Source organism: Rattus norvegicus, chromosome X (genome assembly GCF_036323735.1).
Source record: "Rattus norvegicus strain BN/NHsdMcwi chromosome X, GRCr8, whole genome shotgun sequence".
NCBI classification, from domain to species: Eukaryota; Metazoa; Chordata; class Mammalia; order Rodentia; family Muridae; genus Rattus; species Rattus norvegicus.
Window position 1 is genome coordinate 25,385,335 of NC_086039.1, and position 19,930 is coordinate 25,405,264.

The following is a 19,930-nucleotide window of genomic DNA, read 5'->3' on the forward strand; positions in this document are numbered from 1 at the left end:
GACATTCAACCTAAATTTATCAGAAAACATAAGGAAGGACACTTCATACTCATCAAAGGAAAAATCTACAATGATGAACTCTTAATTCTGAACATCTGTGCTCCAAATGCAAGGGCACCCACATTCATGAAATAAAGTTTATTAAGCACATTGCACCTCAAATAATAATAGTGGGAGACTTCAACAGCCCACGCTCATCAAGGGACAGATCATGGAAACAGAAACTAAATAGAGTTAAAGTGAAACTAACAGAAGTTATGAACCAAATGGATTTAACACATATCTTTAGAACATTTCATCCTAAAACAAAAGAATATATATGTTCTTCTCAGGAGCTCATGGTACCATCTCCAAAACTGACCATATAATCTGTTACAAAACAGGCTTCAACAGATACAAGAAGATTGAAACAATCCCATGCATCCTATTCGATCACCACAGACTAAGGCTGATCTTTCACAAAAACAAAAACAACAGAAAGCCCACATACACATAGAAACTGAACAATGCTTTACTCAATGACAACTGGGTTAAGGAAGAAATAAAGAAATAAATCAAAGACTTTTTAGAATTCAATGAAAATGAAGGCAACATACCCAGACTTTTGAGACACTATGACAACAGTGCTAAGAAGAAAACTCATAGCTCTGTGTACCTCCATAAAGAAACTGGAGAGATGATACAATAAAAGCTTGGTAGCACACCTGAAAGCTCTTGAACAAAATGAAACAAATACACCCAAGAGGAAAATATGGCAGGAAATAATCAAATTCAGGGCTGAAATCAACCAAGTAGCAACAAAAAGAACTCTTAGCCAGACTAACCAGAGGGCATAGAGACAGTATCCAAATTAACAAAATCAGAAACAAAAAGGGAGACATAACAACAGACACTGAGGAAATTAAAAAAAAAAAAAAACACACATCAGATCCTATTACAAAAGCCTATACTCAACAAAACTGGAAAATCTGGATGAAATGGACAACTTTCTAGACAGATGCCTTGGACCAAAGTTAAATAGGATCAGACAAACTACCTAAACAGTCCCATAACCCTGAAAGAAATAGAAGCAGTTATTAAAAGTCTCCCAACCAAGAAATCCCAGGTCCAGATGGGATTAGTGCAGAATTCTATCAGACCTTCAAAGAAAACCTAAAACCAATACTCTTCAGAAGGAACACTACATAATTCATTGTATGAAGTGACAATTACACTTATACCTAAACCACACAACATCCAATAAATAAAGAAAACTTCAGACCAATTTCCTTGTGAATATTAATGCAAAAATACTCAATAAAATTCATGGAAACCGAATCCAAGAACACATTAAAATGATCATCCATCATAACCAAGTAGGCTTTATCCCAGGGATGCAGGGATGGTTCAATATATGGAAATTCATCAACATAATCCACTATATAAACAAAGGCAAAGAAAAAAAAACACATGATCATCTCATTAGATGCTGACAAAGCATTTGATAAAATTCAATACCCCTTCATGATAAAAGTCCTGGGAAGAATAGGTATTCAAGGCCCATACCTAAACATAGTAAAACCCATATACAGCAAACCAATAGCCAACATCAAGCTAAATGGAGAGAAACTTGAACGAATCCCACTAAAATCAGGGACTAGTCAAGGCTGCCCACTCTCCCTACCTATTCAATATAGTACTCGAAGTCTTAGCCAGAGCAATCAGACAACAAAAGTTCAAAGGGACACAAATTGGAAAAGAAGTCAAAATATCACTATTTGCAGATAATATGATAGCATATTTAAGTGACCCCAAAAGATCTACCAGAGAACTAAGCCTGATAAACAAATTCAGCAAAGTGGCTGGGTATAAAATTAACTCAAACAAATCAGTAGCCTTCCTCTACACAAAAGAGAAACAACTGAAAACAAAATTAGGGAAATGATACCCTTCACAATAGTCACAAATAATATAAAATACCTTGGAATGACTCTAACCAAACAAGTGAGAGATCTGTATTAAAAAAACTTTGTCTCTGAAGAACGAAATCGAAGATCTCAAAAGATGGAAAGACCTCCCATGCTCACGGATTGGCAGGATTAATATATATAGTAAAAATGGTCATTTTGACAAAAGCAATCCCCATTAAAATCAAACTCAATTCTTCATAGACTTAGAAAGAGCAAACTTCAAATTCATTTGGAAAAGCAAAAAATCCAGGATAGTGAAAACTATTCTTCACAATAAAAGAATTTCTGGGGCAATCACCATCCCTGAACTCAAGATGCATTACAGAACAATAGTGATAAAAACTGTATGGTCTCAGTATAGAGACACCCAGAAATGAACCCACACACCTATATGGTCACTTGATCTTTGATAAAGGAGCTAAAACCATCCAGTGGTTAAAAGACAGCATTTTCAACAAATGGTGCTGGTTCAACTAAAGGTCAGCATGTAGAAGAATGCAAATTGAGAGGTTAGTACATAGAAGAATGAAAATTGACCCATTCTTATCTCCTTGTACAAAGATCAAGTCCAAGTGGATCAAGGACCTCCACATAAAACCAGATACACTCAAAGGAATGGAAGAAAAGGTGGGGAAGAGTCTCGATCACATGGGCACTGGGGAAAATATCCTGAACAGAACACCAATGGCTTATGCTCTAAGATCAAGAATAAACAAATGGGTCCTCATAAAACTGCAAAGCTTCTGTAAGGCAAAGGACACTGTCATTAGGACAAAATGGCAACCAACAGATTGGAAAAAGATCTTTATGAATCCCACATTCAATAGAGGGCTAATATTCAATATATACAAAAAATTCAAGAAGTTAGACACCAGAGAACAAAATAACCCTATTAATAATGGGGTACAGAGCTTCACAAAGAATTTTCAACTGAGGAATATTGAATGGCTGAGAAGCACCTAAAGAAATGTTCAACATCCTTAGTCATCAGGGGAGTGCAAATCAAAACAACCCTGAGATTCCACCTCACACTAGTGAGAATGGCTAAGATCAAAAACTTAGGTGACAGCAAATGCTGGCGAGGATGTGGAGAAAGAGGAACACTCTTCTGTTCTTGGTCAGATTGCAAGCTGGTACAACCATTCTGGAACTCTATCTGGCAGTTTCTCAGAAAACTGGATGTAGTACTACCTGAGGACCCAGCTATACCTCTCTTGGGCATATACACAAATGATGCCCCAACATATAACAAAGACACATGCTCCACTATGTACATAGCAGCCTTATTTATAATAACCAGAAGCTGTAAAAGACCCATATATCCTTCAACGGATAAAGGGATACACAAAATGTGGTAATTTACACAATAGAATCTTACTCAGATTAAAAAGATAGTCAAAAGAATGACTTCATGAAATTCACAAGGAAATGGATGGATTTTGAAAATATCCTGAGTGAGGTAATCCAATCACACAAGAACAGGCATGGTATATGGTATATACTCACTGATAAGTGGCTATTAGCCCCAAAGCTCGGAATACCCAAGATACAATTCACAGATCACGTGAAGCTCCAGAAGAAGGAAGACCAAAGTGTTGATGTTTTAGTCCTTCTTAGAAGAGGGAACAAAATACTCAAGGGAGGAAATAAGGAGAAAAAGTGTAGAGCAGAGACTGAAGGAAAGGCCATCCACAGACTGCCCTACCTGGGCATCCAGTCTATATACAGACACCAAACCTAGACACTATGGAAGATGCCCAGAAGTGCTTGCTAGCAGGAGTCTGATATAGCTGTCTCCTGAGAGGCTCTGACAGAGCATGACAAATACAGAAGTGGATTATTGCAGTTAACCATTGGATTGAGCATGGGGACCCCAATGGTGGAGTGAGAGAAAGGACTGAAGGAAGGAGTTGCCTATGCAATCCATAGGAAGAGCAAGGACCCCCCAGAGCTCCCAGGGACTAAACCACCAACCAAAGAGTACACATGGACAGACCCATGGCTCCAGCTGCATATGTAGCAGAGGATGTCCTTGTCTGGCATCAATGGGAGGAGCGGCCCTTGGTCCTGTGTAGGCTCATTTCCCCATTGTAGGGGAATGCCAGGGTGGGGTTGTGGGAGGGAGAGGGTTGGTGGGTGGGTGAGCACTCTCGTAGAAGCAAAGGAAGGGGAATGGGATGGGGGAAAACCAGGAAAGGGGATAACATTAGAAATGTAAATAAAGAACATATCCAATTAAAAAAAAAAGAAGTACCTTCATGTAGAATGGACTCTGGCTTTCACGTGTATGCTTCATTCCTTTTCTTTCTTTTTTCTTTTCTTTTCTTTTTTTTTTTTTTCGGAGCTGGGGACCAAACCCAGGGACTTAAGTGCTCTACCACTGAGTTAAATCCCCAACCCCTCATTCCTTTTCTTACTAAGCCTCTAGTTTCTACCTTGAAACTTTAGTTTTTTTCAAAACCTATTTTAATGATGGTTGTTAAACACTTTAACTTTAACTTTTAGCACATCATCCACCAGATGTAGTGAGAAAGAAAGGATATGGGAGAAGACCTTTTAGAAACATTTTTAAGAGCAATTCCTGTCTGTGTTGTCTGGAAACCAGCAGTTCATTTCACAGGTTAGCAGTGACAGCTCAATCCACTTGCAAACATTTCATGGATACACCAGCAAGCCAAGTTCATTCTCCATCAGTGTCGTAGAGTCCTATTTATATCCCTCCAAATATCACGTGTCCTCCATGGGTCTTGCCGCATCACATAGGTCTCTCTCAGCAGACATCACTCTGACAATCAGCCCAAATCAGCAGAAGTGGCAAGAAACTGCATGCAGCACACCACCAAAACTTTGTTGGTCTTTCTCTCTATGGAGTCCTGATAAATGCAGCTCAACTACACAATGTAAGGCGGACCAATACATGTGTGTCCTTAGCAAAAAGCATTCATCACGTGTCCTTTCATGTGCTTGCTTTATCAGAACATCCTTTCTCCTCTGTCTGCTTGAGTGAAACATTCCTTCATGAGTCTGCCTTAGCCTTTCAACTATGTAATGAAATGTTTCTTCATGTGTTTGCCCCAGCAAAACACCATTCAACTTTCCAAGGAACCCCTAAAATTGCCTCTCTACTACCTCCTGCCAGTTTGCTTTCCAGGGGCTACACAGTTCTGGCCAACCTGCCAGGTGTTTTCTCTACTACCACCAACCCCAACTACCAGCTACTGCCCCACCTTTCTAAGAATGTTTCCACACTCTCAGGTTCTCTAACTTTAGCCAAGGGTTATTCGGGTTATCGGGGGGTAGGTTGGTCTAGCAGCATCAAATGAGGTGTCCACTCTGTGGATAAAAGAGTTCTCAAGCCAACAAAGACCTGGCCAAGAGTCAGGAGTCATTGAAGGACAGCTCCACAGTTTTGTCTTCAGAACAGATAGCATTTTCCCCTCTTGGATTTACCACTCTAATTAGAGCATCCGTGGCCCATGTTTTTTTATGAGGCCATTCAGCTGCGAGCATTCCAGATAGCAGAACTTACTGGAATGATGTTAACTGCTTGGCTGGTGTGTTGCTTGCAAGTTAAGTGAACATATATTATAAAAGATATGTTAGAGCACTTTTGATGATAACACTGTTGTATCTACTATAAGAAAAAAAGTAGCTTGGTCTGAGAGTAAAGGCATCTAATTCCATCACTCAGGAAAATCTAGACTTTGTAGCTAGCCTAGGCTACATGGAAAGTTCCAAGAGCCAGTCTGTGATACACAGCATAGCCCTTTCTTAATAAACAAACAAACAAACAAACAAACAAACAAACAAAGACAAACTGTGGAGCTGTCCTTCAATGACTGAGTCAGCTGTTAGATGAAAATACAAACTTAAGTCAGTTTTACCAAGTGCCCCTGAGATGAAACACAGAGCTGTGACTCCTAGAGTGGCAGAGGGAAAGCAGGAAGAAAGGGTGTTTATGATTGATGGTTTCTGGGAAGACATGAGCAAATGCCTATTAACCCCAATGATGATAAGCCAAAAATAATTCTACTCAAGTCCAGCTTAGTGTACCAGTGAGTTTACTGGGGCTACTTGTGGGAGCACAGGTGACTCAAGGGCAACTACAAACTACACAAAATAATAAATAGAAGAAAGGAAAAGAAAGAAATGTTGACTGTTTTATAGCACTGTGTGGGAAATTAACACAACAGTACATTCTTTCCTAGGCAGTGCTGCAGAAAATGTCATGCTGTGAACGGGAGCATGGTGCGTGATAAGATCTGGTCCTCTGGGACATGAGTGAAAGAGTCCATGCTTTTATACATTAGAAGAATTCAGGAAAGATACAAATGTCCTGATACACTCAGCAGATGAAACTGATACAAGTCATCAAAGGCCAATCTTCAGCAATAACAGCTGCAGTCAAAGGATGAAAGCTTCACAGTTCTCTTTTCCCAGCCAGTACAGTTCCCTTATCTCAGCACTGGCCAGAGCAAGGAAACGGCTTCTAGTGTCTTCCATCCTGTCCCTGTCATACTTCCTTCCCACTGCTGAAAGAATGTTACAGAATAAACTTATACCATACCCAGTACACCCAAACAAACTATCATTTTTCTTACCTTTTGTCACAACCTTTTACTAATACTGAAAAGCAAAGAAAAAGAAAGGCTAGCTCTTTATCCTCTGCATTCCATATCCAAGCCACTTGCGATCAATAACACATGATTTCCAGCTGCCTAAAACATCAAGCAGCATTTAAAAGGACTCCAGTACAACTTCCTGGCCTCACTTCAATGAACAGATAACGTTGGCTAAGAAACAAAGGGGATTCAAATGTGCAGCCATTAATACAACTACTATAAACAGCCCTAAGGAGTAACAGTAGAGCTAATGAGTCTTATATATAAGAACAAAGACAGAAAATGAAGTATAGTGACTCACATTATAATCCTAGCCCTGAGGTAGTGGAGGCAGAAGGATTCCCACATGTTTGAGGTGAGCCTTTTCTACATAGCAAGACCTTTTCCTCAAAAAAAAAAAAAAAAAAAATTAGCCGCTCAATCAGTATGTCAGAGCTACAGCTGATTATGTAGGTCATTTCCCAAGACATCTATGAATATGGGTGTGCCCTCCAAGGTTAGAGGGAAGGAGTCTTAGGCAAACAGAGACATCCTCCCTCCCCCAATCCAGGACAAAAGGAATCTTATCTAGTTCATGTCTTTGAAAGACTCGGTAGAGATAAAGAGGTAGACATTGGAAAATCCCTGCTATAAAGGTCCAGAGGGAAATGCACTGAAAATACCCTGGTGATCTCAGTGACTATAGAAATGTCAGTGGGAAACTTTCCGGTTTGGGGACCAGGGATGGGGGTCGGGGTGGCTGTAAAAAGACCCCAAGGGACAAGTCCCACAGAAGGCACAGCTGAGCAGGATGCTTCTGGAAGGCCCAGGGTGGGAAGACAATAGAATGGAGCTGGCATTTTGTGACTACACATACTCCCCTAATTCTTCACAAGCAATAAAAAGCACCTTCATCCAAGCATACATTAGATCCTCGCTCTCTTGCCTGTCTCAAAACAGAAATCTTCTTAGAGCTTATAGTTATGCTCAGTATCCACAGATAGAATGTTATTTGAGAATTCAGAAGGTTCTTCTAGAAGAAGGACCAAGAAATAGAGATAATATATACACAAGATACATAACACATAGGAAGGCAACATAAGAGACTGATATTAGCATCACCATGTAGCAAAAAAATTGGTGAGTTGAATCTCTACCATGAGATAAGAGCTCCATTATAAAATAAAATAAATGACTTTCACAAAATTTACCACCAAGTCTGTTGAATACAAAGAATAGGCCTACTGTTTATGGGGATATACATGTGTAATTGATGCACCATAGGTTAAGGCAGGAGGACAGTGTGGTTAAGGGCAGCCTGGAAAATAAAGCAAGAGCCTGTCTGGAGGCGGAGGAACCAGCCAACTGCTGCAGGATGAATGTGAATAGTCAAATGCTGCTCTGATTAAATGACATTTGCAACAAGGTCTGGAGGCACAAATGTGCAGTTCCAACACTTTTAAACAGAGGCAGGAGGACTAGGAGTCAAGGTCACCCTCAGGTTGTGCATACTGAGCCAACATGGGATATCTGAGACCCCATCTTATAATGAAAAAAAAAAAAACAACCCAAAATCAATTAACTGACATTTAAAAGAAATCTATTAATTTACACTCTTCACAATGTTTCTATAGTTGAAAAACTATTAAATAATACCTCACATATTTGGTCACTCTACATCCATAAGAGCTAAGTAGCTATGGGGAAATTGCCACCTATTTTATTATACATTGGCTCAATGAGGATCAATGGTCCTTTTCTTGGAAAAAGAACCAAGCCACAAAACACCCTCTCTATCCTTAACTTTAATAAACTCCAAGACCTGAGGGTATGGCTCAGGAATAGAGTGCTAGCCTGGTATGCAGAAGGCCCCAAATTCCACTTTGTAAACTGAAAACAGCAATAATGACAATAAATCAACAACATTTATATTTGGTTATACTCAGAAACTCAAGCTAGAGAAGATGCTCAAGAAATAACTGTATGCTTTTTGTTTGTTTTTATGGATTTTGTTGTCGTTTGTTTATGTCATTTCACTACAGCTGCAGACAAGCAAATATATACCAACAGACAAAGTAATACAGCCATTTTCCATAGTGGAGGTCAGATACTTATCATCTCTTTACACCAGCCATAATAACTATTCTACCTGAAAGAATACTAAAAGTCTCATAACCAAAAGGACCTGAGTTATTTACTTATTTATTTATTTAGGTTTAGTTAATTTGTATTTTTTTCTTTTTTTCCAGGATTTTATTTATTTATTTATTTATTTATTTATTTATTTATTTATTTATTATGGTATGGCATCATGAAAGCTACCACCTTATCAGTCTTGAAAAGCGCTGTTAATAAGGAGGGTGAAGTTCCGTTTCTGCTGGTGTAGACAGGTGTGAATTTCCTAACTGCAAAAGCAGCGCCTTGTGCAGCAGCAGGAGCAGCAGCAACAGCAGCAGCAGCAGCAGGAGCTTTGTTTCGGACTATTCCGTTTCCCATAGAAAATTTTATTGGTGCATTGTTTTGCTTAAAAATTATATGGTGTGCCTCGGTAAGGCCTACAGCACACAGTATGGGCTGAGGTAAATTACCAAGGTCTAGAAACAAGCAAAAAGAATATCGAATGTTGTTTTGTCAATTACAGGAGTCATTTGACCCCATCTTTTAAATTGAAATGATATTTGCAATTCTTTAGCTGCATAATAGAAAGATAATTTTCGAGTGGCCTTTTTTTTTTCTACTGTGTCGTTAATTTGTATTTTTGAGTGTCACCTTATACAGTCTAGGCTAGCCTGGAACTCTTACTCTTCTTGCCTCAGCCCTCTGAGAACTGGAATTTATAGGCATGTACCACAATGCCCAGTATAAACTGAGTTAGTCAGACATTTCATAATCACATCAATAAAAGCCTTAACAATACAACTTCACTAAATTAAAAAGGTTTTAAATTTAACTATCAAGAAACGGCTATATAAAATTTACTTCACTGGCACCTATTCTAAATAGTTTTTATAATGATTGGGTTATACAAGTATCTTGAGTGGCAAAGATAAGAAAATATTTAAGCAGTGGGGAGAGGAGCAAATATTTAAGAGGGCAGGAGGGAGACACACTAGGCTGTTCTCATACCATAAACACTTTCCTTACAGAAATGAAGCAGATGATGCAAAATCAAAGGGAACAAAATGCAAGGTGAAACTCTTGTTAGAAAACAAAGGTTCTATATGGTCAGAGGTGTGTTTGCTTCCTTCCCCAAAGACAAGCAAGGGATTAGTAATAGTAAACTTGATGGAATGAGTGTAAGCAAAGGTGACATTTATTCAGTCTCGGCGACCTACTGGGCAGCCATCTACAGTTCTACCAATATTACCTCTCCCTGCCCCTTAGTGAGAAAACCAAAAGTACATTTTCCTAGGTCCAGTAGCCAGCCCTTATAAAGAGGATATCCTCAAAACAGAGCCAAGGGTGGGACAGAGACCTCTGAGAGTCATGGGTCTCCTACAAGTAATAACAAAGGTGAGGAACATGTTGGACATAACCAAAACATGGGCTTCCTGCCCAGGCAAATCCACTGAGAAGTTGTTAGGATCCCTGGTGTCTGCCGGGCTGCAGGTCCTGGCACTCCCATATATTAAGAGAGAATACTCCATAATCTCTTGAGCAAACATCTCTTTACAACTCAACTGTATATAGAGAAATCTTTCTACCTAAAGTAAAGTCCTTTGTGTTAGGTAAATCTCATCACTGGTAACCCTTTTAAAAAAGAATATAAGTTGAGGGAAGAATATAGGTGTATAATATGACTCTACAGTAAAGCACCACAAATAAAAATATAAACTGTACTGTTAATGCTACAATTTATACTTTAATTCCTCAGATCTCAAAACAACATAATTTATAACCTGTAAAGCTAGTTATACAATTTATAGTTCCTCTGGGATGAGTGCCATGGCACACATCTGGAATCCCAGACTTGGAAAGCAGAAGTAGAAAGATCTCATGTTTGAATCCTGTCTGGGCCTAGTGAAACTTTGCCTCAAAAACTAAACAAAAAGAAACAAGTTCCTTTAGAAACTTGAAATAAATAAAAATACAGTTTCTCTTAGTGTCTTTCTTAATATAGTAAATATGTGTCTCTTAATATATTAAAACTATCAATGGGGTTAGGATGTAGCTCAATAGTAAAATGCTTACCAGCATCAAAAGGCTCTGGGTTCTTCCTCAGCACCAGAGGAAAACAAAAGGCAAAGTATAGTGATAACTATATGCAAGAAAATGTCATAATAAAATCTATTGTATATTACCAAAAGCCATCAGTGTTTTCAAAATAATGTCTCTTTTAATCACTAAGACAGACTAGACAATACTTCTGCCACACTGAACTTTATAAATATCATTTGCACGCCTTGGTTACAGTATTCATGCAGCCTTCATAAAGGTCTAGTTCTTTATTTTTTACAATGAAGAAAGAATGAAAAACAAGTCTTAACTTTGACCTAGAAAATGAAATATTTCAGAGATTCATCTGATTAAATTACTTAAGCTACATACAAGTCCAAATTCAAAATAAAACACCTATGAATTATGTATTTTTTGCTTCTTTTCTTGACTTTAATAAAGAAAATACTGAAGAAAGGCAAACAAATAAGGGTATAAAGTTCAATATCTCTGCATCAACAATGAAGTAAGCACAACTGCATGCCTCCAGAAACTCACAGAATAGAAATAATGTCCCTAGCCATTAGCAAACAATAGCAAGCTACCCTAAAGTATGGATTTCGTTTGATCCCCCTAGAAACCCCTCACTCCCAAGAGTATTCTGGGAGAATTCCCAACCATTGTACTGAGAACAAGGACCCCAATGGAGGAGTTAGAGAAAGAACTGAAGCAGCTGAAGGGGTTTGCAACCCCATAGGAAGAACAACAATATCAACCAACCAGACCCCCCAGAGCTCACAGGGACTAAACCACCAACCAAAGAGTGACCCATGGCTCCAGCCGCATATGTAGCAGAATATGGGCCTTGTTGGGCAGTGATGGGAGAGGCCCTTGGTCCTGTCAAGGCTGGATGCACCAAAGTAGGGGAATGCTAGGGCAGGGAGGTGGGAGGCAGTGGGTGGGTAGGTGTGGGGGAGAGCACCCTCATGGAGTCGGGGGGTGTGGATGGGATAGGGGGGTTCCAGAGAAACTAGGAAAGGGATAACATTTGAAATGTAAATAAAGAAAATATCCAGTAAAGGAAAAGGAAGAAAAAGAAAGGAAAGAGGAGAGAAAAATAGGAGACAAAGGACTTGTTGCTGTCTTGTCAGCATCACTCTTGCCATACTGCTCACTGCAAGTAGCTACTCACAGGAACATCTGTGCTAATAATTAGCACCAGGGCACTCTGCCACTCTCCTCTCTCAAGACTAGCTCCATAAGGCCAGGGCAGAGGGAGCACAACAGGGTACCAGTCTGAAGTTGAAGGCAATGAAACTCTGCAACATCTGAGAATGATGTATGCTGCAACAAACTTGCTCCCAGCAAGCAAGACCACTGTCCAGCTTTTGAAGCCTGGTTTCTGCAAAATATGCAACCATCTGATGCAGGCTGACTAACCCTTACAGCTTCCGGCAAAAGAAAAGCCTCCTCTTTGGTGTTAATCTGCTACTGAATGAAAGCTTAGGAGATATAATGGTTTATGGCTACCAGCAAAGCGACAAGTAACATGAATCAACCCTACCCTGCCTTGTCCCCAACAAAATGGCTTGCAATCAAGGACTGGATCACAAGAAACTACCAGAGTAAGATTTAAAATACGGCAGGTATACTTCATTGTAAATAAAAAAAAAAGACTGAAAATATATCAGCCTTATAAAATTTATGGTGTAATATTTAAAAGAAAATTTCCCTAGGGTGCATGGGTACATTATGATGTGGTTTTGGTAGTACTGGAAATTGAACTCAGGATTTTACATAAGCTAGATAAGTATTCCAATTACAAGCTGTATCCCCTAGTCCTTCTTGGTGTTTATTATTTTGAGACAGCATCTAAATAAACTACTCAAGTGTCATTAAACTCACTCTAGGCCAGGCTGAGCTCTCTCAATCCTTGTGTCTGCCTCCCTCTGTTTTTAATCCAACTGAGTGGCCAAACCAATACTGCTACCCAACAAAATAGTCTGTAGCCTTCTGTGAAAACCGTAGAGCCCAGTTCCATGTCAGCTTTAGCCATGAAATCACCAGGTGTAGAACTGTGCAATGAGAAGAACAAAGCAGGTAAGAACTCTATAGAGACAAACCAATATATACCAAAACCGCCAAAACTACATAGCGCTGCAAAGGGACACTGTGAACCATCAAACACCTTGGAAACCAAAGAACAAGGTAGGCATACTAGACCCAACCTGTCGCAGCCCCACAGATCTGGCTCCTATAGAATCTCCCACCCCACCCTACTCTTCATGAGCCCGAATGCCACCTGGACATCATGACATGTGCTCTTGCTGGAGATGATAGTTGAAGTTCTTTTCTTTCCCAGCCACCCCGGAGAAAAGTAACCATTCTCCTTTGTCTGTGGAAGAATCTTCACTGGGGATACAGATATCACCATGTCCCTTCAGGCATTACTGTCTGTGCACTGCTTCTCAATGAGGACAAGACTGCTGGGGCCCTGTGAAATAAGATGCCACTGCTTTGTGAAACTGGCCTATTGAAATCTCATTCCAGTTGGCTGGTCCCCTGGTTACCTCACACACTAAGATAAAAGAAACACAGGAAATAAAAGCAGGGAGCAGCTGTCATTAAGGGGAGGGGAGTCTATGCAGGGACAACAATTCAAATGTTAACAGCTACAAGCTAGGAGTCAGTTTTAGAGTGACTTTTTGTGAGCTAGACTCTTCTTTGGGTGCTCAGAATCAACCTGGGCCTGAGATTCTGAGCGCCTGCTTTACTATGGAGCTATCCCAGGTCTTGAAGTTATTGTGAGAAGGCATGTTCCATCTTGGAACTCAATATAAAATATAAAATACTAGTAAATGCTAACTGATCCACAGGTACAGCAGATAGAGTGGTTGCCTGGAGAAAAGAGTGAATGAATACATGCTGAATTTTTAAAAACTGGTTCATTTGAAATAAAATACTGTGGAGTGTTAGAAGGCTTTACTGTGTTTATCTTTAAGATCAACAATAATTATTCACCATGTACTAAGAAACAAGCCTAAGTCCTAATATTAACTAATTTACTAGCTTGGGAAATGTCTTCATATCTCTAAACAGACCCATATAAAATTTGAATAATACATACCCCTATTACTTACAATTCATACAATTTACAAAAATTTGAAACACTAAATATATTATTAAAATATATTTCAAATAAATGCTTGAATAAACTGCTTTGTTTTAAAATCTTGCTACTTAAACTATTCAGTTTTATTTATTTAAAGCACATAATTGCCTACATTCCCTACTTAAAGGAAACTGTGCAGAATACAAAACAGGAGTTCTCCATAATGGCTTCCATCAGCCCTTCAGGAGAAAAGTTTAATTCTGCTTCCTGAAATCTTCTACATATCTTTTAGGCTATACTAGTCAGTAAAAGCTCTATGGTCTCCTCTCTTTGTGGTCTCCTAGGTGGCATTGGCATGTTTTAAATAGGCTTTAGTTTACCTATTAATATCCTTTTTAGATATATAATTCCAGATTACAAATTATACAAAGCACATTAAGAAATATATGTAGCAATGCCTACTTTACCTCATAATTACAGAAATGCAAAGTAAACAATACAACTATGGACAGAAACACACACACACTTAAAACACCAGATTTGACACCAAAAAGAAGTGGACTAAAGTGGACTACAAAATCTGTTCCATGTTTTTGTACATACCTTCTGATGAAAAACAAATTTCTCTTGCTGTGTTTGGTGTGGTGGTACATGCCTTCAATTCCAGCACACCAAAGGTAGAGAGGTAGGTAAAGCCCTTTGAGTTAAAGGGCTTCCTGGTCTACAATGTAAGTTCAAGCCTAGCTAGGGCTATACACTGAGACCCTGTCTCAAATGAAGGAAAAAATATCCTGAGCTAGGAGTTCAGATACCCAAAGTTGTAGGGATTTGAAACTTGTATCTTCTCCATTCAAAAGTCAAGTTATTCAAAGAGTGTGAGTTCTAGTTCCCCACAACTAAAGATTGAGGGTTTAAGAGGCAATGACAATTCCCAGAGGCGATGTGTCATTGTTAGTCTTACCTTTAGAATTAGCATCCTCCCATGATCATCACTTGACCAAGACTAATTGCATCCATGACAACAAAGGACTTCTGTACTGGATAGTTTTATGTCAACTTGCCACAAACTAGAGCTATTTGAAAGGAGGGTACCTCAACTGAGAAAATGCCTCTATAAGACCCACCTGTAAGGCATTTTTAAAATTATTAATAGGGAAAGGTACAACCCATTGTGGGTGGTGCTGCCCGTGGGCTGGTGGTCCTGGCTTCTATTTAAAAAGCAGGCTGAGCTTTCTTATAGCAAGAAAGAGCAAGCAAGTTGCATCCCTCCGTGGCCTCTGCATCAGATCCTGCCATGTTTTGAGTGCTTGTTCTGACTTCCTTCAATGATGAACAGTAATATGGAAATTGAAGGCAAATAAACCCTATCCTCCTCAAGTTGCTTCGGTCATGGTGTCTCATTACAGCAATAGCAACCAAACTAAGACAACTTCCTTTTGAGGAGTCATGAGGTAATCAAGGAATTATATATTGATGATAACTCATATACCACCTTCTGGGATTGTATATTCTGAGCTACAAGGACTAAGTAAAAGGGGTATTTAGGACTGGAAGTGCTGTAACTCAGTGGTAGAGCACCTGCTTAGCACATAGCAGGATCTGGGTCTGATCTCCAGCACTGCCAAAACATAAACAAAAGGCATTTAAAACATATCCTACTTAGAAATGAGGGTTGATAATATTTATTTATTTTGTGCATGTGTACAAGGGCTCCCATGTGTTGGACTATACATATGGTATGTGAAAGTTAAAGTTTGTTATCTTGTGTCTTAATCACTATCTACTTTATATATTGAAGGAGAGAAATGTTCCTCTGGTTGAATACAGAGCTCAAAGATTTGGCTAATCTAGCTAGCCAGCTTGCTCCAGGGATCCTGTCTGTTCTGCGAATGTTGGGGATTTGAACTCCAGTCCTCAGACATGTGTGCTTTATCCACTGAACCACCTCCCCAACCACTCCTTACTCATCCTTGAACCTCTTTCTACCTTGGATTCTGCTTGTAGCTAAAAAACTAGGGGCTGTCTAGGAGGGAAAGGGAGAGTTGCTCTGTAGAAGTATGTTTTTCTGTGTGTGATAAAATCTGTAGTAAATGTTTGACCTAACTATTTTTGAGACAAGCACAATTATACATGTTTCAAAGCCTTGTTGGCACTGAACTCACAGTGATCCACCTGTTTATGCTTCACATGTACTGGGATTGAAAGCATGCACCACCATCAGTTTAACTTTTTAATTAAATCAATAACTACGATGATTCTAAAAGAGATATAAGTTTCTCATGGCACCAAGGGGTACTGTTGTTATCCTGTACATAAAAGCATCATGTCCTTAATTTCACCTTCTTAGAATCATCTAAGTGCTAATTCCCAATCTAATTTATAGGAACATAGAACTGCAGCACAGTACTACGAACCTAGTATCTGTTATTTGCATCTGTGACACATCTGGCTGGGGGTTGTGGTGGCACCAATCTTTAATCCCACCATCTGGAAGCAGAGGCAAGGAAATTTCTGTAAGTTTGAGGCCAGCCCTGTCTATAGAGTGAGTTTCAGGACAGCCAGTGCTACACAGAGAAACTTTGTCTCGAAAAGCAAATAAACAAACAAACAAACAAAAATAATCAAAACCACCTGCCTGCCACCTTCTATGAACAATAAGCAACAATATAGTCCCTTACTGGGAGCAGACTCTCTCCCACAGTTTGTGCTTTGAAGGCAGTAGAGTCTTAAGCAGGTGGAGGTGGGGCTACTGGAAGAGTGTTACTGAAGACAAGCCCTTGAGAGTTTTAGCTCAGCTCTAGCTCCAGTCCATCTCTTCTGCTTCTTGGTCAGCAAAACTATGAAGGAGTCTGCAAAATACTTCTGCCACTATAAACCCAGTCCTTCTCTACTGTGATTGGCAGAAATCTCTTGAAATCGTTGAGTCAAGAAGACATCTTTTCTCCTTGAGGTTGTTACTGTCAGGTAATTTTGTCATGGCAACTTGAAAGTTTAGGTCCTGTCCTGCTGGAATGGAGCCAAGAGAAGACTACCTATGGAGTCTGGAAAATGGATGCCACTCAATGCTAGGAGCCAGGGTCCTTATAAAGAAAGGTGGTTGGTAAGAGCCAGGGGGATATATGTCATCTTTCTGAGCGTCACAGGAGGGAGATGTGTCTACTACTTATGTGGTGTGGCTGAAGTGTAGAAGCACGGTTTGGAACAGGAGGGGAAGTTGTCTGAGTGGGGGGGGGGTGCATACAGTCAGCAGTTGGACTCTTCCTGGGGAGTGGGACAGTGACTCTGTAACCAACTTGAGAATTACTTTGGATTTGAAATCAAAATGGTTCTATGATTTATATTTTGACTATTGACAGACAACTGTAAATTCTGGTTTTATAAGCCTAAGTCATTTTACATTTGTTTTTTCAAAATTATTAAAGTGGAATTTTTTACTCCTTTATATAAAAAAAAGAAGAAAAGTTTAGGTCCTTAGAGATTACTTAAAGCATGTAAGAGAATGTGCCTAGATTATAAACAAATACAATTGCATTTTCTGCAAAGGCCTGAAGCATGTGTAGGATCTGGTTCCAAGAGGGGGATCCTGGAACAATCTTCAGAAACTAATAAGAGAAAACTATAATTTTAAGCTGGCACTTACAGAGATCTCTAACATATAGACAATCCACATAGGCTTAGCAGTTTATTATTCCATGCCTTTCTGTTTGTCTTGGTGAATACAGAAGAGATACACATCTTACCTTTTGACCACAAGCTTGAGGGTCTTGTGGGAGCCTTTCACCAGGCAAATTGCTTCTTGTCTGAACCCTGAGAGAGTGACATCATTGATGGCCACTATCTCATCTCCAGCAAGAAGCTTGTCCACTGATGCAGCTTTGCTTCCTTCTTCGATCTGGAACAGAGAAGAGGGTTCTGTGAATACTCCTGAGGCATAGCAAGGTCCTCTAATGCAGCTTAGAATTGAATATGTGCAGGTTTGAAGCAGGTCACAGTTGTAGGATAACCCAGGAGTAAAAAGATCCAGAAATCTTGGGGCAAACAGGCCCTGGAAGCTGAGTTTATTCCTACTGAAAGACCAGGGTTACATTAATACAATGCGGCTTATACAGCATCACTCATCCTGGTCAGTCCCCGCACAAGGTCACTAAAGATTATTAGAAAGACTCAAAAACCCACATAACCAAAACAAAAGAACCAAACCAGATTCATATTCTGAAATTCCTTCATGCTAACAATAATTCTGGTTCATTTTTACTATCTGGTAATTATTTTTCATACCTTAATTCTGTACCTTGTTTTAGTAGCACTTGTGATATAATTCAAATTTCACATATCCACTCATAAAAGCCATATATTTGTACAGCTTTCAGTTCATTCAGAGTTCTATAGTCACCATCAAATTTCAGAACATTTCCTTGATCCCAAGAGAAACCTCATACCCATTAAGCAGTCTGATTCTAATATTCCTAATTACCATTTTTCCTTTTCTTCCTTTCTTTCTTCTGGTATGGGAGAAGGAACCCAGACCCACTGAACTATGTCCCCAGGACTAGTCATTCATCAGTCATTCATTCACTGAGAAAGGGGCTCATTATATAGCCAAGGTAGCCTTGATTCTCCTGACTCAGCTTCTGAAGTAGCTGGGATTTCAGGCCTGCCTGCACTGCCACTACCACATCCAGCTTTCTAATATAATGTCTAGTGCTGGGTCTGGCATGGCTACACAAGGTGAGGTGTGACACAATTCCTGCCTTTGGAGCATCATCAGGCCATTGATCCCATGATCCTACACGTTGATAGTTGCTGTTGCCCTGAAGTTGATCTGCTGTGTTTACTACTATACTTTCAATCTTTCTTTCTGGGGAATCTACTTCCCTCACATTATTCAGAGCCAATCACACCATAGTAATCCGAACAGATGTAGTTTTCAGGAATGAGGAATGGAGATGATCGTGAGGCTGTGGAGGATGAGGAAGAGGCCTTCTTCTTGGGCTTTAGAGCCATGGGAAAGGATCTAGACAACATAAGAACAGAGGCCATAAAAAGCCTACATGGTCCTTTGTAGAAATAGTTCACCGCCAGACTTGGCCTTGAATGTGGAATCATGAGGAGATACATATACCCTCCAGTCCAATGACTGCTGCATTAATTAGCCAGGGTGAACTTGGGGACATCAAGAAATAGAGAGTTAAAGCAGTCTCAAGAAGAAAAGGTATGGATAGAAAAAGTAGGAAATTACATTTAGGAATAAATAGTATCAGAAGGAGAGTGCATGCGGCTATGGAATTGCTAGGATAAGGGAATGAAGATTAGAGAATTAAATGATAATGTACAAGTATATAGAAAGTTAGTACTCTGTTTTTCGAGCTGACTGAAGAAATGGAGATCACAATGCCTGGAAAGATAATAGAGAGAGCTAACCATTTTACTTACATAAATTCAAAACTTTGTGAAGAATAATTATAACTTTAGTTAAAAGTCTGTCATTTTTCTGCTCTGAAAATAGTTACTAGAGACCTCTGTCCGTTGTATCAGGAAACTGGAAGATCTGTACCCAGCTTCCCATGAAGAACAGGCTGTATAAACCTATAAGTAATTTCTAAAAGAACAATTCCCTCCTGGATCCTAAAGGAATTGGCTCTAGAAGCTGGAATTAATCCTGAATCAAGTTTATGTGCTATATTTAATAGTACACAAAACCCTTACTGAGGTTTTCTACCGGTAGCTGAAATAGTCCTACATGTGGTCAACAGAAAAGTCAACCATTCCCCACATCAAACTGGGATAAATTCCTTGGCCTCAAAGGATCAGGAGTCCATCCTGTTATGTATTTTCTGCTTTGTTTTGTAGTAGTGAAATGGTCCTTGATAACATCTAAGCACACAGTATTTCATCATGCCTCATAAATCAGGTTCAGTTGCTGGGCCCTGCTATGTGAATACTGCTGCTCACTTTGGACATAACACAATGACATCTTTTTCCAGATCAATATAAGAGGACAATTTTAAAAAAGAAAATCCATTATCAATTTCCATTCTATACTAAATTCATATGCTATCTCAAGCTGTCAAGTTGGACTTATTCATTCTTACACTAGAAAACAAACCTAAATT

The 19,930-nt window shown here is 39.4% G+C and overlaps 1 protein-coding gene across 4 annotated transcripts in view; it reads right to left on the reverse strand.

Moving 5' to 3' along the window:
• Positions 1–19,930, reverse strand: part of Shroom2 (shroom family member 2) — a 172,032-nt gene that overhangs the window by 77,172 nt on the left and 74,930 nt on the right. For all 4 annotated transcript variants that reach the window (XM_006256817.4, XM_006256816.5, XM_008773126.4 and 1 more), the window contains exon 2: positions 17,558–17,709. In XM_006256817.4, the coding sequence (XP_006256879.1) occupies positions 17,558–17,709 (152 nt within the window). The remainder of the gene's footprint in view (positions 1–17,557; positions 17,710–19,930) is intronic.